The sequence below is a fragment of the Chiloscyllium plagiosum genome, chromosome 1 (assembly GCF_004010195.1).
Source record: "Chiloscyllium plagiosum isolate BGI_BamShark_2017 chromosome 1, ASM401019v2, whole genome shotgun sequence".
Classification (NCBI taxonomy): Eukaryota; Metazoa; Chordata; class Chondrichthyes; order Orectolobiformes; family Hemiscylliidae; genus Chiloscyllium; species Chiloscyllium plagiosum.
This window is the reverse complement of record NC_057710.1, coordinates 88,292,820-88,320,029: the sequence shown is the minus strand read 5'-3', so window position 1 is coordinate 88,320,029 and position 27,210 is coordinate 88,292,820. Positions and strand designations below refer to the sequence as shown.

The following is a 27,210-nucleotide window of genomic DNA, read 5'->3' as shown; positions in this document are numbered from 1 at the left end:
TACTCAGCAGTGAAGGTGTTCATTTTATCTGGAGTTTTTCGGGTATAGTCATCCAACAAATTCTCAATCATATCATTGAGCATTGAGTGAACCTAAAGTAGGAAGCACAATTACAGTTTTTAAAAGTAATGCAGATGTTACAAAATTCCCAGTTCTAAGACTAAAGATACTAGGCTTTTTTTAGTTTACATTTTATGTTAACTTATTAGAGTATTCATTGCAGACCATCATTCAAAATAATGAACTTCTAAGAAGCAAATTTCAATGCAGACAAGTTGGTAAAAATTGCATTGTGATTAGCAGACAATTCACAAAGCAAGATGTTCTGTCTGAGACAAAGGCTGGAGCTATTTCCCCTTGTATGTTGGAGGCTGAGGGGTGACCTTATAAAGGATTTATAAAATCATGAGGGGTATGAACAGGGTGAATAAATCAAGGTCTTTCCCCCAGGGCTTGGGTTTAAGGTGAGAGGGTAAAGATTTAAAAGGGACCTTAGGGGAAACTTTTTCACACAGAGAGTGGTGAGATGCCAGAGGAAATGGTGGAGGCTGGTACAACTACAGTATTTTAAAGGCAACTGGAAGGGTATATGAATAGGAAGGGTTTAGAGGGATATGGGCCAAATGCTGGCAAATGGTACTAGATTAATTTAGGGTGTTGGGTCTGCATGGACGAGTTGGACTGAAGAGTCTGTTTCCATGCTGTACATCTCTATTATTCTAATGGACTAACAAAGGGTTACTTTCAGCACATTCATTTGTTAATAGTGAAAGAAGGGAAAAATTGAGGGAACCTGCATATAGACTAATCTTTCAAGACCCTAAGTGATCACAAAGGACTTTGCCTATCTTACAGTAGTGTTGGTACTTGAAAAGATACTAGCCAATTTAGAAACACAGAGCTTAGAAAACTGGAGAGGTCGGCCATTTAGCCCACTGTGTTATTCAACCTGATCATGGCTGATCCTTTATCTCATATTCCTGTTTTCTCCCCAAACTCCTTGACATGTTTAGCTTCTAGAAATCTATTTATTTCTTAAATACAGTGACTTTCCCTCCACTGCCTTATGTTGTACAGAATTCCTCCACAGGTTGACCCTCATCATCATATTCCAGGTATGGTCTCATGGCTCCAGCCCTGACGGTATTCCAGCAGCGGGCCTCAAAGCTGGGGCTTTTGCAGACATTAAGATTCCATGTAGTCATCGTGCGGATTGGGAGGAAGCATACTCCACCCAGCCCCACCTGCCTTCGACTACAGGAATATGATAATTGTAACTATCCTCAAGAAGGCAGAGAAATAATATTGTGGAAACAATTAAGGTATTTCCCCTGTTGTCCTTAGGAGGGAAAATCCTTCTGAATCATCTACTTCTTTCCAGAGATGCTGTATGGCTTCAGAGGAATCACAACAGGGTCTTTGTTTCCAGGCAAACTCAAGAAAAATGTCAAGACCACCAGAAGCTTTTCATTGCCTTTGATTCAGTCAGTCACAAGGCTCTGCAGATGGATATCCAGATCTCTGGAGAACAAAGAAACTTCACTACAATCCTGCACTAGCTTCATGATGATCTACTATAGTGAGTCGAAGATCAAAATAAAGACACTTCCAACTCAAATGTCAGTCTCCAGACCATTGTCATTACAATCTGACAGTGGGTATTCAGCTCATAAGGCCACTGGCCTCAGGTATAAGTAATTAACTAGTGCCTAGATAGAAAACTTATTAACCTTAGGAGCTTCCATACTAAACGAACCAGCCATCACATGCATGCCCCCACAGTATATTGATGACTGCTGTGCCATTGCTAAGTCTGCAGTAAATGTGCAAGCCATTTCTGAACTCACCAACTCTATAAACAAGAGATTAATTCTGTTTTTTGAATATTTCACATGTAGGGGATCTAATCTAGAGTTGAAAAATGTGGTGCTGGAAAAACACAGCAGGCCAGGCAGCCTCCGAGGAACAGGAGAATCAACATTTCGGACATAAGCCTTTCTTCAGGAATCATTCCTGAAGAAGGGCTTATGCCCGAAACGTTGATTCTCCTGCTCCTCGGATGCTGCCTGGCCTGCTGTGCTTTTCCAGCACCACATTTTTCAACTCTGGTCTCCAGCATCTGCAGTCCTCACTTTTCTCCTAGGGAATCTAATCTAATCTAATATGCTGAAGAAGAAACTCAGAAATACATGGAGCATTTTCTATACCTCAGCAGCCTGCGCTTTCCAAAAGACAGCATTGACAAGATGATGCAACCCTGCGCTAGCTCAGCTTTGTATAAATAGAGCAGGGAGTATTTGACAACAAAGACCTCTGCAAGTTAGCAGAAGTCCAAGTGCAGAGAATTTGTCATCACCACATGCCCATGCTAGACTAGATTGTCTATCTCTATACATTAAAGCACTAGAGAAATTCTAACAGCTATGCCCCTACCATTTTCTCTGGACTCATTGGGAGAACCATTGAACAATGGTGTCCTTCTTGAAGCAGCTCTACAAGCATTCAAACAAAACTCCTGAAAAATCAATCACAAAGGAGTGGACAGTGTCTGGATGACTGAAAAGGATCGCTCCCATGAGGTATTGTTTCCTTAACTCTCAAACAGCCAATTTTCAGGGCAGGATAAAGAAAATTCTTCAAAGACACTTTGAAACTCTCCTTGTAGAGTGCCAGCATTGACACTAATTACTAGGAGGAGCTTTCCATAAGTCACTCAGAATAGTTACAATTTATCCATTAATCTTCATCACTCTAAGTAGAAACAGCTTGATGGTGAGCCAGATAGGCAACAGCAAAGGGAAAAGAAAACAACTTGTGCACTCTAGATCGTATAACCTCATGAACATTTTGCCACATGTGCCCAAAGACGTGCAGGCCAAATATTGTCCATAACTTGAAGACCCATGGCAGATACCTATAACCCTGAGTAGACATCATCTTTGAATCCAGACTGAATATCCAGTAGAGATATTCCACACTTCTTGCAGAAGGGTTGTAGATGATGTGGAAGAGGTTTAAGGGACAGCGGAGAAATCTCAATGGGGATAGCATGACTCTTTTAGTGGGAGAGGTTCTATGTTTACTTCTCAATGATAGGGTTGAGGGTAATGGGGGTTTCAGAGGGAAGACACATACTGCTAGTGGATAGTCAAAGATTGCAAATTGAAGGCTACTCAGTTTAACACTGTAACTGGTCATTTTGAAAAGCTGAATGGAGTTCATATCTAATTGGGAGGACAACAGTTTGGGCTGGTGGAGTTTTGAGTGTAGACAATGGGAAGAGTGGAACATCTCACTGCAAAGCAGCTGCATGGATGAAACCCATGGAGGTGCAGGTTCTCTTATCACTGTCTACCTATGCATGGTCAGGAAGAAAAGATCATAGCCTGAGCAAGACACAGTCCAAGTTAGTACAGGTTTGGTGACCCTTCCTCAGAACTTTCTGAGGGAGGATCATCGGCCCTGAAACATTACCTCTGACTTCTCTCCATAGATGCTGCCAGACCTGCTGAGCTTTTCCAGCAATTTCTGTTTTTGTTTCCAATTTACAGCATCCGCATTCTTTCAGATTTGTTACAGTGATTAGGAAGGTTGGATACCCAAGGAGGAAAGGAACATTCTTCCTCTCTCATTCAGTACTAAAAACCTCCAATACTAACCATGTTGATGTGTCTGATGTGGTAAGGTTCTGCTCCTTGAAATATAGAATCTTTGTTATATGATGTTAGCATTTTCTCTCTGTTTCTGAAATATTCTTTTCTGTAATGAATACATTTGCAACAGTTTATGAATATATTAACATTTTTTGAGATTTCAGTTGCAGTTCATATTTTTTCAAATACAAAATTAATTCAAAATAAAAATTATGGCTAAAGCATCTATTTTTAAGACACAATTTCTAACTGTCATCATGAAAACACCTTATTTCCACATATCCATAATTAGATTTGTGGATGAATGTTTCCCGTAGGGCCTCTATTAAAGTATTTGTTAGCTCTAGACTCAATTGCTCCAACAATCTCCAGGCTGAGCTCCCGAGTACCACCATCCATAGACTTCAATATATCCAAAACACTGTTACTTAAAGAGTTGTGAATCTGTATAATTCGTTACCACAAGGGCCTACTGAGGTTGGGTTGTTACATATATTTGAAGTATTCAAAGCTGAGACTAACGCATTTTAATCGACAAGGGAATCAAGAGTTATGGGGAAAAGACAAGAAAGTAGAGTTGAGGATTATCAATTTAGCTGTGATCTCATTGATTGGTCAGGCAGAATTGAAGGGTTGAATGGCCTCCTATCCTGAACAAGGAATTGTCTTGCAGTTGCTCAAAGTCTCAAATTTGAATTATGCATTCTTGTACTTCAATCTGTTTATATATTTGCCCCTCTCTTTCGTTACAAACCCCTCAAGCCAATTGTCCACTTAATAATGGAATGGAAATCCTTAAAGACTGCATTAATAATGAAGATCCTGAGCAAAAGAAAGTTCAATGTTACAAATGTGAGATAGACAGAGGATTTAGTACAGTATGTAATCTAATGAGGAATGTGCACATATGGCCCTGACACTGAAGACTGCATTTCTGCTATTGGAAAAATGACAAGAGAGCTTCTGTCCACTGACAACCAATGCAGTTGACTGCACCACAATTCTGAGGTCACTTAACTATTGAAATAGGCATCCCATGCACATACTGGTACAATAGACTGATATGAGAAAAGTGGGACCAGCATCTCAATGTGCGTATGTTGAAGCTAAAAATAAATGTCAATTTTATTTTCCGCAAATTGGAAAATTTCAAGTAATTTTAAGAATCCCATTTAAATGTAGTGATGGCATTCAAACAATATTCCTTAAATAACATCAACTTTCTGACAAATTAGATAAAAACAATTATGCTGAATTTTATTATTTATGATCATTTTATCTATGTACAAATGTAAAATATAAAAGAAATTCCATGTCTCTTAAACATAGTCCTTCCTGCCACCTTTGATTTTGCAGAAAATGTAAAAGTATAAAGAAAGATACCATTATGTTGAGAAGGCAATAAACAAAATAATGTTTATTTAATAGTTATAATATTGAAACATTAGGAAAATTATGCGAAACTTGTATCAAAGTTAATTAGACCACACTTAGAAAATTGAATAGAGTTTTGGTAGCCATATGATATAAAGGATATCCAGGCACTAGGGAAGATTAACCAAAATAATAAGAATAAAGAAGTGTGTAGGTTTATAATATATTAGGTTGGAATTGAGTAGCTGATTCTCTTGAATATAGAAGGCTGAGGGCTAACCTACTATTGATGAGGCTTTTTGAATTATGAAAGCTTTTGACAGAGTGATAAGAAATAGAAAAAATAAAAGTGAGAGGTCATTTGTGACACATTAACTCAGGTCCTTCTGCTTCTGCACTCCCTTTAGAATTGAACCACCTATTTTATATTGTTTTTCAATGTTCTTCGAAACAAACTGCATCACCTCAAGCTTTTCTGTATTGAACCTCATCGGCCACCTAACCACCCACTCCACCAATTTGAGAATTTTCTTTTAGCAAGGAATAAAGGAATTATTAGGTGAAATACCCCAGTCCCCTTATTCACCTTCAAAATGAGTCCTGAAGATGCCCACCCACCCACTGACTGAAAGATATTTTAAATAAGAAAGACAAAACAACAATATATGCATAGAATATACCAGGTTGAACACTTCATATTTAAAAGACCTTAATTCTTGGATTCTGTTTTCCAGAGTGGGAAGATTGTTCCTAGTCTGAAGAATTCGAAACTGCAGAGCACTCTGGTCATCATGTGTGCATGAGGGAACAGTAAATTCTGTCAACAAAATGAAGTACAAAAGAGGTGGAAAGCCATTAAAGTGATAACACTGAATAGGTATTCGATAAATCACAGCAAAATAAATGACAAAGAATGATAACTAATGGTTGATTCTGATATTGAAGCTTAAATAATACCAAATGAAGCAGCTTGGAATCTGTGGGAAAAACTTAAAACAACTGTAGGACGACATAACAGATTGTGGTCTAGGCAGACATCTAGCCGATGAGTCTGGATTAGAGTGGTGCCGGAAAAGCACAGCAGGTCAGGCAGCAACCGAGGAGCAGGAAAATCAACATTTCGGGCAAAAGCCCTTCATCAGGATGAGGCAGGGAGCCTCTGGGGTGGAGAGATAAATGGAAGGGGGTGGGGCTGAAGAGAAGGTAGCCAAGAGTACAATCGGTGGATGGAGGTGGGGATGAAGGTGATAGGTTGGAGAGGAGGGTGAAGTGGATAGGTGGGAAGGAAAATTGGCAGGTAGGGCAGGTTATGAGGATGGTGCTGAAAATTGGCAGGTTGGAAGTTGGGTAAGGTGGGGGATGGGGAAATAAGGAAACTAGTGAAGTCTACATTGATGTCCTGGGGTTGAAGTGTTCCAAGGCGGAAGATGAGGCGTTGTTCCTCCAGGCATCGGGAGGTGAGGGAGTGGCGGTGGAGGAGACCCAGGATCTGCATGTCCTCAGCAGAGTGGGAGGGGGAGTTGAAATGTTCGGCCACTGGGTGGTGGGGTTGATTGGTGCAGGTGTCCCAGAGATGTTCTCTAAAGCGCTCTGCGAGAAGGCGTCCAGTCTCCCCAATGTAAAAGAGACCGCATCGGGAGCAACAGATACAATAAATGACATGGGTGGATATGCAGGTGAAACTATGATGGATGTGGAAGGATTCTTTGGGGCCTTGGATGGAGGTGAGGGGGGAGGTGTGGGCGCAGGTTTTGCAATTCCTGCAGTGGCAGGGGAAGGTGCCAGGAGGGGAGGGTGGGTTGTTGGGGGGGTATGGACCTGACCAGGTAGTCAAGGAGGGAACGGTCTTTGTGGAAAGCGGATAGGGATGAGGAGGGAAATATATCCCTGGTGGTGGGGTCCGTTTGGAGGTGGCCGAAATGTTGGCATATGATGCGGTGTATGCAGAGTTTGGTAGGGTGGAAGGTGAGGACCAGAGGGGGTTCTGTCCCTGTTGAAGTTGGAGGGGTAGGGTTTGACGGCGGAGGTGCAGGATGAGGATGAGATGCATTAAAGGGCATCTTCAACCATGTGGGAAGGGAAATTATGGTGGTTAAAGAAGGAGGCCATCTGGTGTGTTCTGTGGTGGAACTGGTCCTCTTCTTTTGGTGGCTTCGGGTTAGGAAGGAAGCTCTGAGTGGCTGCTATGGTGAAGAATATGGTGTGGGTCCGGCTGTTCCTTGTGGCTGGGTCCTTCCACTTGGGGACTTCAGTGGTGGCTTTGAAGATGAGGTGAGTGCAGGCAGGGATTCCAATGACTGGCCTGGGACTCCTTTTCATTGGCATCGATCTGGGTCTCCTTGTGGCAGCTTCCGCATCGGTCTGTAACTCTCCAACTGGCTTTTCTTCGGCATTGTGGAAGACCCTTGATTTCCTGAATTTCCTAGGCAGAGGAACACTTCACTGTAGCTCAAGTAGTTGCTCTATAATACAAGGACACTAGTAATTAAAGATTCGTTAATGAGGTCATGTACCCCTCATTCTTGTTCTCAGTATTTGTTTCTTCTGGAAATCTTTGCATTTTATCTTCTAGTCTGTTTGTATTATTTACTGGGTTTTAACACCCTGTTAAAGATTAAAATGGTCACAACCCAGTTATAGAGTTTGCCAACCTCCTCAGGTACAACAGAGTTTTACCCGTGTCCTGAGGATAAATTGTACATTTAACCAACTTTCACAGTCTTAAACACCACATTTTTTCTTCTACATACAGTTTTATATACAGTTCATTGACTGGCTCTCATAAAATCTTCCCAATGAAACTGTATTTTAATTATTGAGTGTAAGTCCTTTACAAATAACATTTCTTGACTTTTCTTTATCTGCTGTGTGCTCTTGCGAGATTTCTTTAAATTTGTGTACTTTCAACCCAAATAAGTTCAGAGATTTTCCCAACTCAGTAGCCCTGGTCTAAATTTCTTTGCTGGCTCTTTGACTGTTCTTTGTGGCTGCACCTTGTGGACCTCAGTGTCAGTGGCAGTGATGCTCATTGTGAGAGGTGAGAGATTTCTGTTAGACTCCTTTCCATTTACTTTCTGGTCTTTGCATTGTGTTTCATAACACTTGATTTAAATTCTTTCCTGGGATGTGGTCTTCACTGACTGCACTAGCATTTACTGCCAATTCCTAAATGTTCTCAAGATGATGGTGGTGAGCTGCCTTCATGAGCCACTGCAGTCCATGTGCTGTGCATAATCCCACAATGCCCTCAAAGAGGGTATTAAAGGATTTTGACCCAGTGACAGTAGAGGAACGACAATATATTTCCAAGTCAGGATGGTGAGATAATTGAAAGGCACTTGCAGGTGGTGATAGTAGACCATTCAGCCCATTGAGACTGTTCCTCCATTCAATCATGGCTGATAAGTTTCTCAACCTCATTGTCCCACTTTCTCCCTGTAACCCTTGATCCCCTTGATACCCAAGAACCTATTTATCTCAGTCTTAAATATACTTAATGATCTGGCCTCAACAGCCTTCTTTGGCAATGAATTGCACAGATTCACCACTCTCTGGCTAAAGTCATTTCTCCTTACCTCCGTTCTAAAAGGTCTTCCCTTTACTCTCAGACTGTGCCCTCAGGTCCTCATCTCTCCTTCCAATGGAAACATCTTCCCAATATCCACTCTGTCTAGGCCATTCAGTATTCTGTATGTTTCAATTAGATTCCCCTTCCTCCTTCTAAACTCCAAGTATAGAGTCAGAGTTCTCAAATGTTCCTCATATTTTCCATGTATCTGCTGCCCTTGTCCTTCAAGATCAGTGGTTCATAACCTCTTCAGTATCAGGGTACACTTCAACAAGATAAACAATTCCACAGCACACCTACTTTTCATACCATATGCTTAATAGTAAAAGTCTACATCTACACAGCTCTGGAACCTTGCACATGCGCAGTCAATAAGGGTGCCTGGTGTCAACAGATACTCCCTTCAATAATAAACACCAAGGCTGCAGAGGAGACCGGAATCACGGACACAGCCTCGACACCCAGGTAAAGCAGCATTGCTTCCTGAAAATTTTGCGGCATACGTCTCACCTTGTCGCTGAAAACCACTGCTTTAGATAAAGTAATGTTCATGGGTTGGAAGGTGTTGTCCAAAGAGCCATAGTAAATTTCTGCAGTGCAGCTGGCAGATCGCAGGCACTGCTGTTGCTGAGCATTTGGTGAAGATGGTAAGTGTTTGTGGATGTAATAACAATCAAGTAGGCTGCTTTGTCTTGGATGGTATCAACCTTCTGGAGTGTTGCTGGAGCTCTGCCAATGCTGGCAAGTGGGAAGTATTCCATCACCCCTGTACATGGTGGAGGCTTGGGAGGTCATGAAGTGAGTTATTCGCTGTAAGACTGCTGGGCTCTGACCTGCTTTTGTAGCCACAGTATTTAGTCCAGTTCAGTTCCTGATCACAGGTGCCCACAGGATCTCGATAGTAATTCCATTTTCACTTGGGTATCCCCAACTCTATCTCTTTCAGAACGCAACTGCTCCTTACAGAGTTTCCTTCACTAAGTCCTCTATAGTTTCTAAGTGTGGCTGGCTTTTTATGTCTTTTCCTAGCTCACACTCTTGGCTCAGCACTTCCTACCAGCTTCGGAACGGAATTTGCCTTTGGGGTTTGAGCTCACCTTTTTGTCGCTGTCCCTTTCTGTTAGCAATTGTATTTCAGCTGATGACTGTATCTTGCTAAAGTGGCAATGTTCCTAAAAGGGTAAAGTAATTTGCTACAATTGTGTTACTTTCTGTTGTGTCATTTTGATTTCTTCTCCTCATGACGAAGGTCAGTACCACTGCAGGTATGAGGTATTTTCCCAGATGACCATTGCTGGCACCTTATGGTATTTGCCAGCATGTGGTGCTGGGTAAGGAACGTTTGAGGTTGTTTGCTGCTACCAATCATCCTCTGTCTTTGTCTTGGGCCTACCCAACAATTAATGGTAGTGGATACGCTACCGTACAGAATCTGCAAAAGTAGCAGTATGCTTAGATAACAAGAAGGTTGATTGCATGATCGTAAAACAAGTCACCAGGCATAATGAATACGACCCTGGGGACCTGGTACAGTTACATCTGGTACAGTTACATCTGAAAGCAAGAGCAGAACTTATTTTCACCCACAATGTGAGACATCAGAATGGCTGGAGTCAATGTAACATGAATAGTAACTCCTTCAAACCATCACCTTATACAATAACCACAATGCTGTTGTACCCACTTTTAAACTCATAAATATTTTTACCTGTTCCCAAGTGCTTCTTCTGCAACTGTAGCTTATGCAATTCCTGCTTCAAGCTTTCTTGCTTTTCCTTCAACTTCCTTAAAAGAAAATGTCAGTGAATAATCAAGGTTTTTATATTGTCCAAAAACCAAAGAGAGGAAAGGAGACCCTAACTGGGTGCTGGGCTCATATGAAATGTTGTTTGAAGGCTTGGAATTGGAATGTTATTTGATACCTATCATGATTTGAATGTGTTAGCAGGTGGTAAAAACAATAAGTGCTAACTTAACATCTGCATTAATAATCTAGACCTTGGTATATGGGCACAATTCCAAAATACTCAACAACTTAGCCTTTATTACAGTACAAAAACAAACATGTCATCTTAAACCTCTATAAATTTCTGGTCTGGTTCCAGTGCCACAATAAATTTATTGACTTGATGTGAGTGGCCAAAATAAGCTTCAACTGCATATATCCCAATAACTGCACCATTACATGTACCTCAACAAACATCATCCAGCAGCCAAATACACACTGACATTCAGATGGAGGTAGTGCTGGTAGTGATGAGGAGGAGAATGTCGTGGAAAGAAGCGGATCAGGCCACTTTCCGATGAGAGGAATGTAGCAACTACAATCGCCTTGAAGCTGTACAACAATTTCTGATGCTTATTCGCCCCCAGGCTGTTCCTCTACCAAGTTCTATTTACAGTCTAGGTTAAGGCTACAGTGCTACACAACTGCTAAGGGCATGTGATTTGCCTTCTTCCAATCTCAGCAGGTATCCTTCTCTCCTGTGTATTGGGGTTGCACTTCCTAGAAAAGCTCAAGTACCCAGTAGCAGTTCAAGAAAACTACCAAAGGTCAGAGATTGTTGGGGGGGGGGGGGTGTGGTGGTGAGGTAGGACATCAGGATTCCTTATTTGTTTTTGAATATAATGGGTGGCACTAGTTATTAAGTGGGGATGGAAATAGTGTTTCTTCTTACTGTGCTTTCTGTGGGGAAGGGGTTAAAAGGATTGAGCGTAAATGATGGACTTCTTACTGGATTCTAACTTGCGAAAGGTATATCATCTTCATTTAACTGTGATGAATTTGCCTCTGAGTTGCCAGATGTCTTGCTGGAAGTGTCTGGTGCTTCCAGGGTCACCTGCTCTTCCACTTCCTCCTCCTCTGGGGACTCCTGAGTTTGACTTTCCGTAACAATACAGGTATTCAGGAGACCTATCCCCTGCTCCCATGACCCAGTATCTAAAAGTAAACTGCTGATTGCCCAATGGCCTTCCTGGTCACCAAGGTAGCCAGTGTGGTTCTTTTCATATGCATTGTTATTCTCACCTTTAAATCTGCCACATCATCCTCGTCAAAATACAACCATTAAATCCTCCATCCTTATAAACTCCATCTTAATTCCAACCTTTCCTCATGTTGTTGCATCCCAACATATGACAACAGACTGTTACCTCCCAAATCTACACATATCATTCCCAGAACACCAAATCTGAATCGCTTTAATCAGATTTCTGCTCTGCCATAGTACCAATATATCATTTTTCAAAGTCACAAATGACATGCAAGATGATTGTAATCAATAAAACCCATCCCTCCATATTCTTCTCAATTAATGGCAACCCATAACCAATGGAGTGCCACAGAGATCATTGCTGGAACCCCAACTATTTACGTTGTGCATTAATGACTTGGATGAGGAAAGTGAAGGTACTATGTCCAGGTTTGTGGATTACACAAAAATAGATGGCAAGAGAAATGATGAGAATAACACAATGAGTCTGCAGAGATTAAGTGAGAGGACAAAAACTTGGGCAGATGGAATATAATGTGCGAAATGTGAAGTTCTGCACTTTGGCAGGAAAATAGAGGAGATCAATATTATTTAAATGGAGAAAGACTGTGGAAAGTTAGAGAACAAAGGGATTTGGGAGTCCTTGTCCATGAATCACAAAATGCTAACATTCAAATTCAACGATAATAGGGAAGGTAAGCGTTGGCCTTTCTTTCAAAGGGAATGGATAATAAAAGTAGGAAGATTTTGTTAAAACTATATGGCACTAGTAGAACCATAGCTGGAATACTGTGAATAGCTTTGGGCTCCTTTATCTAAGCAAAGATATGTTGGCACTGAAGGTTGTCCAGAGAAGGTTCAATGGACTGATATCAAGAATGGAGGGACTGTCTTATGAGATGAGGTTAAGTAGATTGGATTTGTACTCTTTAGGATACAGAAAAGAGAAAGGGGACCTTATTGAACTATATAAGATTCTTAGCGGACTTTACAGGATAGATGTGGAATGATTGTTTCTCCTTGTGGGAAAGTCTAGACCAGAGGGTATAATCTCAGAATAAAGGGCCGCACATATTTAAGACTGAGATGGGGAGGAATTTCTTCTCTCAGAGGGTGAAGTTCTTTACTGCAGAGAGTTGTTAAGTATATTCAAAGCTGAGACAGACAGATTTTAATCAACAAGAGAATCAAGGGTTATGGTGAAAAAACGGGAATGTGGAGTTGGCGATTATCAGGTCAGCCATAATTTAAGTGAATGACAGAGCAGACTCCATGGGCTGAATGGCCTATTTCTGAATCACCTCTTTGCTGTTGATGGAATTGTTCTGTTACATTCTTATCTAACTAATACTCAATGCCGAAGAATCACTAGCAATGGCTTCTCTTTCTACTCCTGCATTGTTACTTCTAGCATGTTGAAACAATCAATTGTTGGTACCCTCCTATTTCTCATTTACAGGATGCCTCTCTATGACATTATTTGAATACATAGCATCAGTTTCCACATGTATTGTTGACACCCAGCTCTATCTCACCCCTGTCTCTCTCAACTCCTCCATTGTCAAGATTGCATGATCAAACATTTTCTCCAGCTAAAAACTGGGAAGCCATTGTAAGAAACTCTGCTCCCTAACCACTGATTTCACTCCTCTTTATGGTCAGTATCTGAGGCTCAACCAGACTGTTAACAAACTTGATGTTGTATTCTATCTTGACTTTATATTTTTCTCTCTTTGTTTAATCTCATCCCTCCTCCATCCACAGCCCTCCATCACTTCAACGTTTCCAGTTTCCTGGTCATAACTGTCCCTCTTCACAATGGGCACAAAATCTGGATCCCACACCTAGCCCCAATCAGGACGCTTAGAGGATTCTCTCCTTTCTTCCCAAACAGAGGATCAAGCCAATGTTCATCCACCACAACACTCCTCCAGCTGTCTGAACATGCTGTCCCACTGAACAACTTCTGCTCTAACTCCAGTCACTTCCTCCAAATAAAAGGTGCTACCACAGGACCACATGTGTCTCAACATACCCTTTTTTTCTGCGGTCAGTGGAACATTCCTTGTTCCCATCCTTCTCTGGTCCCCTCCATTACCTCTTTTTCTTAACTATCAATGATTCTACCATGATATGTTCCACTCTAACCCTGAACTGGAAAGTTTCATCACTATTATTTGCAATTTTTAGCCTTTGCTCATTTTTGCATTGACTAACTTTTTCCTTTTCTCCTCTGTCTCCATTTCTGGTGATGGACTATCAACTAATAAGCCCCACTGACTCCCAAAACTAGTGTTGACTGCACTCCCTCAGTAGCTGTAAGAACTCGATATCACTGTCCCAGTTTCTCCATCTATCTTATAATAATTCGAACAATGCATCTTTTCATAACAGCAGTTCTGACATGCCTTTCTTGTTTCTCAATTGTAGATTTCCTGCTGTCATGCCTGACAGAGGCTTTGACTATTTTTGTTCCAATCCCTGTACTTTACACATCTTTCCCTCAACCCAGAACCATAATGATGTTCGCTGTCCTCAAATTCCACTCCACTATCCTCCATATTGAAATTGCAGGGCTAATGGCCATAACCTTTCAGTTTTCCCAGGAATGAGGGGAGGTGACTGAAGAACGGAGAATTGTAAATAGTATAATCTTATCCAAGAAACGTTGTCAGGATAATCCCAGCAATTTTGGATCAGTCGGTTTAACTTTGGTGGCAGGGAAACTTTCAGAAACAATTACCTGCGATAGAATAGATAAACACATGCAAAAATGTTGGTTGATTATGGAGAGTTCTCATGGATTTTTAAAAGTATTTTGCAAACTTGCTGGAGATCATAATTATTTATCTCTACTTCTGCCATCGGTCTGTCTACCTTAGTCTGAATGCTGCATTTCATTTGATAAGATCAAAGCCTTTAAATTTGTTCTCTTTTTGATTTTCCCTACACTTTATATTTCCTTGGTACAAAATGATATTCACACATTCTGTCCCTTCCTTTTTTTTATTGTCTAGTAACATTGGCCCCATCACTAACCTGAAATTCTACCTTCTCTTTTACCTTTGATTTTCTAATTTTCCATGCAGCAGAAACCATAACTATTTAGTCTAAAGCCCTATCTACAGCCCACTTTATGCAATTTGCCTGCAAGTGAAGTGAGGAAACATTTTGCACATTGAGAGTAGTTAGGGTATGGAATGCACTGTCTGGTGATGTGGTGAATTGAGTTATTCAAGAGGACTTTGGATGATTATTTAGAGAGAAACGGTGTGCAGGGATATTAGCAAAAAGCAGGAGATTGGCAGTAGGGTATGCAACCGGTGCTGGCACTATGGGCCGAATGGCCTCCTTTGTGCCTTAATGATTCTATGGTCCTGGGATATTCAATGGATCATTCTCCAGCATTTCCACCAACTCCAGCATAGTGACGCCACTAAACATATCTCCCCTCCCACCACAGCATCCTGAAGGAAATGCTTCCTCCATGATACTCTGACCCACTCCTCAACCAATACCATACTCGTCCTCTCTTTCCACACCACCTTTCCTTGCAAACATATGAAATATAAACACTGCCCTTTATTCCCACCCAACCCACCACCAAACCTCCTTTCTCAGTATTCAAGACTCGAAAGATTCCTTCCAGTGAAACAGCAAATTACGGGCATTCTTTTAGTGCATTCGTTTCTCACAATGTGGTTTGCTCGTTAGCAGAAAGACTAAAGTTAGATTGTGTGATTGTATTGTGAAATACTTTCACTCAGTAAGAAACAGAACAATGAGTATCTGCCAACCTGTCATTTGAATTCCCCAACTTGCTCACACGTTGACCCGCATCTTTGGCCTATCGTATTCATAGCATCCCAATTAAAATCTCAATATTAGCTCAAGGAACAGCACCTCACCTCCTGGTGGGCACTTTCAGCCTTACCACTCCTAGGCTGACTTTAACAATTTATAATCCCTAGCCCCATTTTGTTCCCTTGACATGACATATTTTAATCTTACTCCTTTTCTTTTTGTTGTTAGATAGCAGTTGTCCATCATTCTGTCATTAACTTCTGTTCATAGAATCATAGACTCCCTATAGTGTGGAAACAGGCCATTTGGCCTAACAAGTCCACACCGACCCTCCAAAGAATATTGCTCCCAGACCCATTCCCCTATCCTATCACTCTACATTTCCCCCTGACTAATGCACCTAACCTACACATCCCTGAACACTATGGGCAATTTAGCATGGCCAATTCGCTTAAACTACATATCTTTGGATTGTGGGAGGAAACCGGAGTACCTGGAGGAAACCCATGCAGCCATGGGGAGAAAGTGCAAACTCCACACAGAGAGTCTATTCAAATCTTTTGCTTCTTTTATTATTTCACAGGACATAAGCATCACAGACCTTCTTGCCCACCCCAAGTGCCTTGGAGAATCACAGAACTGTTATGCTGCAGAAGTGACCGAATGGCCCATTGTGCTTGCTCCAGTTCTATCACCTAGTGCCAGTCTCATGCCTTTTCCCCATATCTCTGGTACACCACTTCTGTCCAAATAACATGAAAAGCTCTCTTGACTGCTTCAATTGAACCTGCCTTCACTGCACTTCCAAGCATTGCATTCTGCACTTGTTGTGTAAAAAAGACTTTGCTCACATCACTTTAAATCTCTGCCCTCTCATTCATTTCTGTTTCATAAGAGGGAACAGCTTCTCCTTATCTACACTATCCAGCCCACTCCTGATTTTGAAAATCTGTATCAAATCTCCTCTCAGCCTTCTTCTCTCTGGGGAGAACAGTCATACAGAAGATAGTGGGGAACTTGAATCACTGCTGTCCTTGTGGTGTAGGTATATCCAGAATGCTGATAGGAAGGGAGGTCCAGGCTTTTGACCCAGTGATATAGTTCCAAGTCAGGAGGGGATTTTTCAGGTGGTGGTGTCCTCTGTATCTGCAGCCACATCCTATGGTGGGGATTTCAAAGGTACTGTCCAAAGATCTTTAGTGAGTGACTACAAGTGCATCCTCTAGATGGCACATAATACTGTCACCATACGTCATGGTAGAGGATGCGCACATTTAAGGTTTTTGCTTCTTCACTAGTCCCATTTACCATTCCCTTTGACCCTACTCCACTAACTCTATTGTTATTTAATCTCTCTTGCCTTCTACCCCACCACAGGTCTCTCTCTTTTGGTTTTTCTCCACTTTTCTCCTTTTTCTTGTTCAAACCCCGATTACATTTCTACATTTTTTCACGTTCTAATGACAGGTCACAGACCTGAAACATTAATGGTCTTTCTTTCTGCACTGATGCTGCCTCACCTGCTGAATACTTCAGCATTTTCTGTCCATATTATAAAACCACCCTGTTGAGCACTAATTGAATCTGTCCTCCTGACTTTGTTGAGGTCTTGATGCTAAGTTATAATTCCACATACAGATTATAACCAAAATCTACTCAAGCATTGCCCAACTTCATATCTACATCATCGCCCACCATCAGCACCATACCCTCCATAAACATTCTTTTATGTAAAAATGACTCAATATCTCTAAATCCTAAGCACAGTAATTTGAAATCCTTATTCTCATTTTCACTCTGCGCAATTCTAGAAAGAATTCTCTGTGTCATCCCTCTCTCCACTCCTCCCTTCAGCATTGAGTATAGAAGTTAGGAGGTCATGTTGTGGCTGTACAGGTAATTGGTTAGGCCACTTTTGGAATATTGTGCGCAATTCTGGTCTCCCTCCTATAAGAAGGATGTTGTGAAACTTGAAAGGTTTCAGAAAAGATTTACAATGATGTTGCCAGATTGGAGGATTTGAGCTATAGGGGGAGGCTGAACAGGCTGGAGCTGTTTTCCCTGGAGCATCTGAGGCTGAGGGGTGACCTTATAGACGTTTATACAATCATGAGGGGCATGAATAGGATAAGCAGACAAAGTCTTTTCGCTGGGGTGGGGGAGTCCAGAACTAGAGGGCATAAGTTTAGAGTGAGAGGGGAAAGATATAAAAGAGACCTGAAGGGCAACTTTTTAACACAGGGGTTATTTGTGTATGGAATGAGCTGCCAGAGGAAGTGGTGGAGGCTAGCACAATAGCAATATTTAAAAGGCATCTGGATGGGTATATGAATAGGAAGGGTTTGGAGGGATATGGGCCAAGTGTTGGCAAATGGGACTAGATTAGTTAGGATATCTGGTCAGCATGGACAAGTTGGACCGAAGGGTCTGGTTCCATGCTGTACATCTCTAAGACTCTATATCTTGCATTTGGGAACTGTCACTTGCTTTGCACTAAGCATGCAAGACTTGGATAATGCACCAACGCCATACCAAGAATTTCAAACACATTAGTGACACTGAGGGAGCTCTAATTAAAGATCAGATAGCAGAACAAAACATCAGACCCATATGCTTATCCAAGCTGCCATGTGATGCATCCACACAACACTCACTCATCATAACTGAGTTGATTGGTCATGTAGCTCGATGCTTGACACACAGTTACCAAAGCAAATCTTCTTTGGGCTGGGTGAGTCTGGCTGTACTCTGACAGTCATATTAAATACTACAAACACACTTTAATGGCTTCATTTAGGAGTTTTAATATTGACTTGGAATCCTGGGAGAAGCTCACTCAGGATTGCAGTACTTGGTACAACTAAATAAAATATGATGCAGCCTCTTTTGAAAGTGAGTAACTATCAGAGCCAGAGAGAAAATACAAGGAGGGGAAGGTTTGAGCAAGCAACTCATCCAAAACTCGATCATCCACAATGTCCCATTCTACTTGTTGCAAAACGTTCCAAGTGCAGATCAGTCTTAGCAGCCTTCAATGTATCTACTGGAACCCTATCATACCCTGCTGATCAACATGGTTTTTTTACATTGAACAGCAAACAAGAATCACTTATTACCCTGAGCTTTGGAACTGTGTCCCTAAATCCCTTTGCCTTCCCATCTATTTTGTATTTCAAAGAATTTCCCCAAAACCTCTCTTGAGCTTTATCACCACACATTACCTTAGCCTGCATTACTGATTTGGGTATTCTGATGTCTGGTATCATGGCTTAAGATATGTGAAAAGTGCTGTTTAGGTACTGATTATCAAGGGGAAAGTAAATTGTATGTTATGTTTCTAACCACTGTATCCTTGTGCTGTGAAGGTAATGAGACGGCTGTAATATTAAAAAACATTACTGTGTGCATCTGACCTGCTTCGTGCTCGATGTTCCTTTTCCTTTACAAGCTGATCAAACCTGCGCCTGGCCAGCACCTTGTCAATTAACAGCTGCTTGGGGCTTGAAATAGCAGTTAACTTTTCATCTGCAGGAGAAGAAAACAGTTAAATTTACATTTCTTTAACTGAATGTCTGCTGCAGACAATACCGTGAGTTTGAACTTGCGCAAGGATTCTCAATCTCACCTGCCACAACTTGCTGGAAAAACTATGGGCATCTGGAAAAACAGCACTGGGGGTACCTAATCTGTGTGCATAGTCCTGTAGGTTATTATCAGCTTGGCATGAAAAGCTCAAATTCTGAGCTCAGAAGTTACTGCTCACTAAGCATACAGGATTAAAATCTGTCCATAAATGTACAAACTTGCTGAATAATATGAAACAAATAGCAGCCATATTCAGATCTTGAATGGAAGTGTACGGTTACATTCTAAAGTGAGGTAGATGATAACATTTGTAATAAATCTAGAATCGCAGCTGCATGAAAATTCAAAGCATCCTAAAGTCCAGGGATGGCCAATGGTATCATCGACAATTATTTTGAAAGGTCCGATTGTGCCTGGGGTGTAAGGTTTATGCATACACAAGTAATAGAGCGTTGTCACCAATCCCAGTACTGCCCCAGTACAGTGTTCACTCCACAGTCACAATTACTGCCTCAGAGTCACAACTCCAAATCATTGCTATTATGACATATTGCTGAGCAACTCTTACTGTGGTACTCAACATCTCTGCCTGCCCCCCCGAATCCTGCTCTCACTGTAAGGTCACACCAGTTTTCAAGTATTAAATGGGAGCTATTCTGACGGGATAGAGTACATCTGAATCAGGCTTGGACTAGAGTCCTAGAGAATCACATAACCAGAGATTTCAGCTAAATAGTGAAGATTGACTCCAGCTCATGAAACCTTTTAAAGTCAAAGGTAAAGGAGAAAGTAGGATTGCAGTTTGGTGATGCCTGTTTCCCAAAATTAAAAGGACGGTACAGATGTGTGAATGTCATATTGTAAGAAGGAACCATAAAAGTTGGGAAACTCGATAATACAACAAGCTGAAAGACTTTGTATCTTAATGCAAGAAGCATTCTGAGTAAGGTGGACGAACTGATGGCACAAATTGAGGTAAATTGACGTCACAAGGACTTTAAACTAATTAAGGTTGCGGGGAGGGCTCAGGAAAGGTTATTAAAGTTTTTCAGAACAAGTAAAAGAAGAGAGAGTTTTGAAAGGGTCAGGGATCTAAATTCAGGCATAGCAGAGAAGGGGACAACTACGAGAAGCAAGGCAGTCAATGCTGGACTGGGGGTGTTGTACTTAAAGGCACACAGTACACAGAACAAGTATAACTCAGATTAAAATTGTTGAGTTTGATATTGGGGTATCACAGAGATGTGGCTGCAAGGGGATTAGGGCTGGGAACTAAATATCCAAGGATAGTAAAGGACAAGCAGATGGGAAGAGGGGATAGGGTTGCCTTGTTAGTAAGAAATAAAATTAAATTGATAGAAACAAGTGATTATAGAGGTGGAAAGTGTAGATTCTGTTTGGCTAGAGTTGAAAAACTGCAAAAGGAAAAAAGACCCTGGTGGGAGTTGTGTATAGGTCCCTTAGTCAGGATGTGGGAGAGAAAATTATCAGTTGGAAAAGGTCTGCATGAAAGGCACAATAATCCTGGGGGACTTCAATGTGCAGGTGGACTGGGAGAAATCAGGTTGTAGCAGATCCCAAGAAAAGGAATTTGTGGAATGTTTACGAAATGGTTCTTTGGAGCAGCTTGTGGTAGAGTCCACTAGGGGAAAGGCAATTCTGGAGGGGCAGTTGCCAAAATTTGACGGCAATCACCCTGCCTTTTGAGAAGGAGAAGATTGAATTAGATGTCACAGTATTCCTATAAAGTAACTACAAAGACTTGAGGAGGAGCTGGCCAGAGTTGATTGGAAGGAAAGCCTAGCAGAGAAGATGGTGGAACTGCAATGGCAGGGGCGTTTGGGGTAATTCCAGAGGCACAACTGAAATTTATCTCATGGAAAAAGAAACAATCTAAGGGGAGGATGAGGCAACCATGGCTGATAAAGCAAATTAAGTATGCTTTAAAAGCAAGAAGAAAAGCATATAATGTGGTGAGAATTAGTGGAAAGTCTTTAGAAACCATCAGAGGATAACTAACAAAAAATAAGGGGCAGGAGAAGATGAAATATAAGAGTAGGTAAGAAGATTGCAAGAGTTCTGTTAGATATATGAAAAAGGAAGAGGCAACAGTGGACATTGGACTGCTGGAAAATGAGGCTGGAGAAGTTAGTAATGGGGAATAAAGAAATGGCGGAGGAACTGAATAGGTACTTTGTATCATTTTTCACAATGGAAGACAACATCCCAGCACTTTAAGAGAATCAGTGGGCAGAAGAAAGTGTAGTGACCATCACTAAGGAGAAGGTGCTGGGGAAGCTGAAAGGTCTTAAGGTGGATAACTGGTGGAGTTCAGCAGGGGTCAGGGTTGGGACCACAGTATTCACCTTTTTTTGTTAAGTTCATTCATGAGTTGAGGGCCTTGTTGGCCAGGCCAGCATTTATTGTCCATACCAGCAGGCAGTTAAGAGTCAACTACATTGCTGTGGGTCTGGAGTCAAATGTAAGCCAGACCAGGTAAGGATGGCAGTTTCCTTCAATGAAGAACATTAGTGATCCAGATGGAGTTTCCCCCACAATCAACAATAGATTCATGGTCATCAGTAGACTCTTAATTCCTGGTATTTATTGAATTCAAATTCCACCATTTGCCGAGACAGAATTCAACCCAGGTCCCCAGAACATTACTTGGGTTTCTGGATTAAAAGTCCAGCGATAATACAACTAGGCCATTGCCTACCCTTGTACAATAACAATCTTGATGAAGGAACTGAGGGCATTGTTGCTAAGTTTGCAGATAACACAAAGACAGGTCATGCTGAAAAAGCAGGGAAGATGCTCAAGGACTTGAGCAACCTAGGAGAGTGGGCAAAAAAGTGGCAGATGGATCATAATATGGGAACATGTGAGGTTATGCACATTTGTAGGAAGAATAAAGGGGTAGACTATTTTCTAAACAAGGAAAGACTTCGGAAATCTGACGCATAAAGGGATATTGGGTGTCCGAGTTCAGGAGCTTCTTAAGTTTAACATACAGATCACTTGACAGTTAGAAAGGCAAATGCAATGTCTGCATTCATTTTGAGAGGTATAAGAGCAGTGAGGTACTGCTGATGCAGTAAAAGGCTGTGATCAGACCGCATCTGGAATACTGTGAGCCCCATATGTAAGGGGGGATGTGCTAGCATTGAAGGGGATCCAGAGGAGGTTTACAAGAGTGGTGTTGGGGATGAATGGCTTGTCATATGAAGAGCGGTTAAGGACTCTGAATAGAGTGGACGTAGCGAAGATGTTTTCACTAGTAGAAGAGACTACGACCCAAGGGCACATCCTCAGAGTGAATAGATTACCCTTTCAGACTGTGAATAGGAGGAATTTCTTCAGCCAGAGGCTGATGAATCTGTGGAACTTACTGCCGCACAGGGCTGTGGAGGCCAAGGCACTGAGTATATTTAAGTCAGACGTAGACAGGTTCTTAATTAGTAAGGAGATCAAAGGTTCTGGGGAGAAGGCAGCCATGATTGAATGTGAAGCAGACTCAATAGGCTAAATTGTATAATTCTTCTCCTCTATCTTATGGGTCACAAATGAAAACTGTCCCATTTAGTAAATTCATTTAAATATTTTGACAAGATGACTCCGTTAAATAAGCACAAAGGTAGAGGCGAGCAGATCTGTTGTTGTCATTGATTTACAACCAAGGTGAAGGCACTTTGTTCATGTGTCACTGGTTGCAAAATGTTTTTACACATTTATGCATTTTATCTGCAATGGTTTCTACAATAACAGACAATGAATTTGAATAAAATATAGCTTTACAGTTTGCATTCATTAATCCTGCAATTTAACTGCTAACGTGGTAACTTACTTTGCTCTCTGACTTGTGCATAGTTTTGACTAACTGACTCAAGAGAACAAGATCCCAAAGGCATCCAAATTTCCTCTTTCAAAGTCTTTCCAGATAAATATTTCTCAATTGTTTTTTTCCCTGTCCATTCCTCAGTCATGTGTGGCTGGCTCATTGTTCCAGATTGGTGAAATGGTATAATCTGTGATGAACGGAAAGAAAGGAGCACATAAAACATTAAAAAATGTTAAAATCAAAAACTTCTAGAAACACTCAACTGGTCAGGAAATATCAGTGAAGATCAAGCAGAGTTCATGTTTCAAATTGAGTACCTTTCATCAGAATTTGTAAAAGGTACACAGGCAAAGAGATTTTAAATAAGTGAAGAGGCAGAAAATGGAATGGGAGAGGAAGGAAATGATTGAAAGGAAAGCTCTCTGATCTAATATAAGGCAGGAGGAATTAAGTGACAAAAGGATGATGGTGTAAAGCCAAAGAAGCTTCTTTAGTCTGTCACACATGAAATATCATTCAATCACCTCAGGTCTATTCTCAGAAACTTTATTCCAAATCTTTCCAATTTCACAAACAATGTACCTTTATCTAGCAATGTCAATCGATTTTATTTGTTTATGGGATGAGTGTATCTCTGGCAAGCCCAAGATCACTCATCCCTAAATGCCCTTGCAATGATGGTGTTTAGTCATCTTCTTGAACTGCTGCTGTCGATGTGGTGCAGAGACACCACAGCATTCAGAAGGCAGTTGTAAAATTCTGAACGAGTGCTGATGAAACCTTCCAACACTTTGCTGATGATTAACAATAGATCTGATGGGATTTTAGCAGATTGGATTCATCCAGCTGTTTGTGGGCAGCACACACAACAATCTTCCACTTTGCGGGTAGAGATCAGATAGTAGCTGGACTGGAACAGTTTAGTTTAGTCAGCCCTCCAGACAGGGCCTTTGGCTTTTGTGGTATCCTATACATTGAATTATTTCCCAAGATTACATGGAGTGAATGAAACCTTTGCACAGTCACAGAATTATTTTGATGTAAGGTGATGATCTGGAGACAATCACCAGCACCTAAACGAGTGCAAGTCTGGAGGACCCAGACTCAGTCACCAGCACCTGAAAGAGTGAGAGGGGGGGAAGATAGGAGGACCATGTGCTTCAGAAACAGCGCAAGAGAGTGGGTTCAGTAACCTTACAAACAGTACGAGAGATCAGGGGCTGCAATTTTATAAAAGGAAGAATGGACTGTGAGAGAAGGGCACAGATGGCAGGAGACAAAATCCAGAGGCAGAGAACCCTTTCAACTTGGTTCGACGTGTCAGAGCCAAAGTGTGAAGCCATAGCAACACCTGCGACATATTTGATTGACCAAGTGGTTTAGATCAGGAGGTGTTACTGCAGCTGAAGAAATTCATTTTTTAAATGGTTAACATGCAAAGTAATTAATTAAATCAAGTACAGCTGGTTGAGCATGCGATATGTGCAGCTACAATTCATCATTTATAGAAACAATTTGGATATGAACATAGGAGGTATAGTTAGTAAATATGCAGATGGCACCAAAATTGGAAATGTAGTGGACAGCGAAGGAGGTTACCTCAGAGAACAACGTGATCTTGATCAGATGGACCAATGGACTGAGGAGTGGCAGATGGAGTTTAATTTAGATAAATGTGAGGTGCTGCATTTTGGAAAGGCAAATCAGGGCAGGATTTATACACTTAGTGGCAAGATCCTGGGGAGTGTTGCTGAACTAAAGAGACCTTGGAGTGCAGGTTCATGTCTCCCTGAAAGTGGAGTGAGTACAGGAGTTGGGGAGTCATGTTGCAGCCGTACAGGACATTGGTTAGGCCACTTTTGGAATATTATGTGCAATTCTGGTCTCCTTCTTATCGGAAAGATGTTGTGAAACTTGAAAGGGTTCAGAAAAGACTTACAAGGATGTTGCCAGGTTTGCAGGATTTGAGCTATAGGGAGAGGTTGAATAGGCTGAGGCTGTTTTCCCTGGAGCGTCAGAGGGTGAGGGGTGACCTCATAGAGGTTTATTAAATCATGAGGGGCATGTATAAGATAAATAGACAAAGTCTTTTCCTTGAGGTCGGGGAGTCCAGAACTAGCGGGCATAGTTTAGAGTGAGAGGGGAAAGATATAAAAGAGACCTAAGTTAGAGTGAGAGGGGAAAGATATAAAAGAGACCTAAGGGGCAACTTTTTCATGCAGAGGATGGTACATATATGGAATGATTTGCCAGAGGAGGTGGTGGAGGCTAGTACAATTGTAGCATTTAAAAGGCATCTGGATGGGTCTATGAATAGGAAGGGTTTGGAGAGACATGGGCTGGGTGCTGGCAGGTGGGACTAGGTTGAGGTGGGATATCTGGTCGACATGCATGAGTTGGACCAAATGGTCTGTTTCCGTGCTGTACATTTCTATGATTCGATGACTTTATGAAGCCTTTCCAGTTTCACAACATCCTTCCTATAGCAGGGAGACCAGAATTTCATGCAGTATTCCAAAAGAGACCTAACCAATGTCCTGTGCAGCTGCAACATGACCTCCCAACTCCAATACTCAATGAACTGACCAACAAAGGAAAGCATACCAAATGCTTTCTTCACTATCCTATCTACCTGCAACTCCACTTTCAAGGTACTATAAACCTGCACTCCAAGGTCTCTTTGCTCGGCAACACTCCCTGGGACCTTACCATTAAGTGTATAAGTCCTGTTAAGATTTGTTTTCCCAAAATGCAGCACCTCGCATTTATCTAAATTAAACTCCAGCTGCCACTTCTCGGCGCATTGGCTCATCTGACCAAGATTCTGTTATAATCTGAGGTAACCTCTGTGTTATCCACTACACCTCCAATTTTGGAGTCATCTGCAAACATACTAACTATGCCTCTTATGCTCACAACCAAATCATTTGTTTAAATGAGAAAAAGTAGAGGACCCAGCATCGATCCTTGTGGCACTCCACTGATCACAGGCCTCCAGTCTGAAAAGCAACCTTCCACCACCATCCTGTGTCTTCTACCTTCAAGCCAGTTCTGTATCCAAATGGCTAGTTCTCCCTGTATCTACCGTCTACCATCATCAATCCTCTTCGTTACTTTTCAATCAAGTTTGTGAGACATGATTCCTCCAGCACAAAGCCATGTTAACTATCCCTAATCAGCCCTTGCCTTTCCAAATACACATACATCCTGTCCCTCAGGATTCCTTCCAACAACTTGCTCACTACTGATGTCAGGCTCACTGGTTTATAGTTCCCTGGCTTATACTTACCACCTTTCTTAAATAGTGGCACCACATTAGCCAACCTCCAGTCTTCTGGCACCTCACCTGTGACTATTGATGATACAAATATCTCAGCAAGAGGCCCAGCTATCACTTCTCTAGCTTCCCACAGAGTTCTAGACTACACTTGATCAGGTCCTGGGGATTTATCCACTTTTATGCGTTTCAAGACATCCAGCACTTCCTCCTCTGTAATATGGACATTTTTCAAGATGTCACCATCTATTTCCCTACATTCTATATCTTCCATGTCCTTTTCCACAATAAACACTGAGGCAAAAAACTCATTTAATATCTCCCCCACCTCCTGTGGCTCCACACAAAGGCCGCCTTGCTGATCTTTGAGGGGCCCTATTCTCTCCCTAGTTACCCTTTTGTCCTTAATGTATTTGTAAAAGCCCTTCGGATTCTCCTGAACTCTATTTGCCAAAGTTATCCCATGTCCCCTTTTAGCCCTCCTGATTTCTGTCTTAAGTACAGTATGCTCCTACTGCCTTTATACTCTTTTAAGGATTCACTTGATCTCTCCTGTCTATACCTGACATAAGCTTCCTTCTTTTTCTTAACCAAACCCTCAATTTCTTCAGTCATCCAGCATTCCCTACCAGCCTTTCAGCCAGCCTTTCCTTTCATCCTGGATTCTCGTTATCTCATTTCTGAAGGCTTCCCATTTTCCAGCCATCCCTTTACCTGCGAACATCTGCCCCCAATTAGTGTTTGAAAGTTCTTGCCTAATACCATCAAAATTAACCTTTCTGCAATTTAGAACTTCAACTTTTAGATCTGGTCTCAATAAAGATTTACAAGGATGTTGCCAAGGTTGGAGGGTTTGAGCTATAGGGAGAGGCCCAATAGGCTGAAATTATTTTCCTTGGAACATTGGCGGCTGAGGAGTGACCTTATAAAGGTTTATAAAATTATGAAGGGCATGGAAAGAGTGAATAGACAAGGTCTTTTCCCAGGATAGTTGAGTATCAGTTTAAGGAAAGATTTAAAAGGGACTTAAGGGCCATTTTTTTTCATCCAGAGGGTGGTGCATAAATGGAATGAGCTGCCAGAGGAAGTTGTGGAAACTGGTACCATTACAACAG

General features: G+C 41.5%; 1 protein-coding gene across 1 annotated transcript in view; it reads right to left on the bottom strand.

The window, feature by feature from the left end:
- The window catches only part of LOC122550368, a 73,313-nt gene that overhangs the window by 43,552 nt on the left and 2,551 nt on the right, over window positions 1-27,210 (bottom strand). The window contains exons 2-7 of the mRNA XM_043691097.1: window positions 22,825-23,005; window positions 18,806-18,917; window positions 10,304-10,380; window positions 5,736-5,844; window positions 3,660-3,759; window positions 4-92 (exon numbers count right to left, since the gene is read on the bottom strand). Coding sequence (XP_043547032.1) covers window positions 4-92; window positions 3,660-3,759; window positions 5,736-5,844; window positions 10,304-10,380; window positions 18,806-18,917; window positions 22,825-22,978 — 641 coding nt within the window. The 5' untranslated portion in view covers window positions 22,979-23,005. The remainder of the gene's footprint in view (window positions 1-3; window positions 93-3,659; window positions 3,760-5,735; window positions 5,845-10,303; window positions 10,381-18,805; window positions 18,918-22,824; window positions 23,006-27,210) is intronic.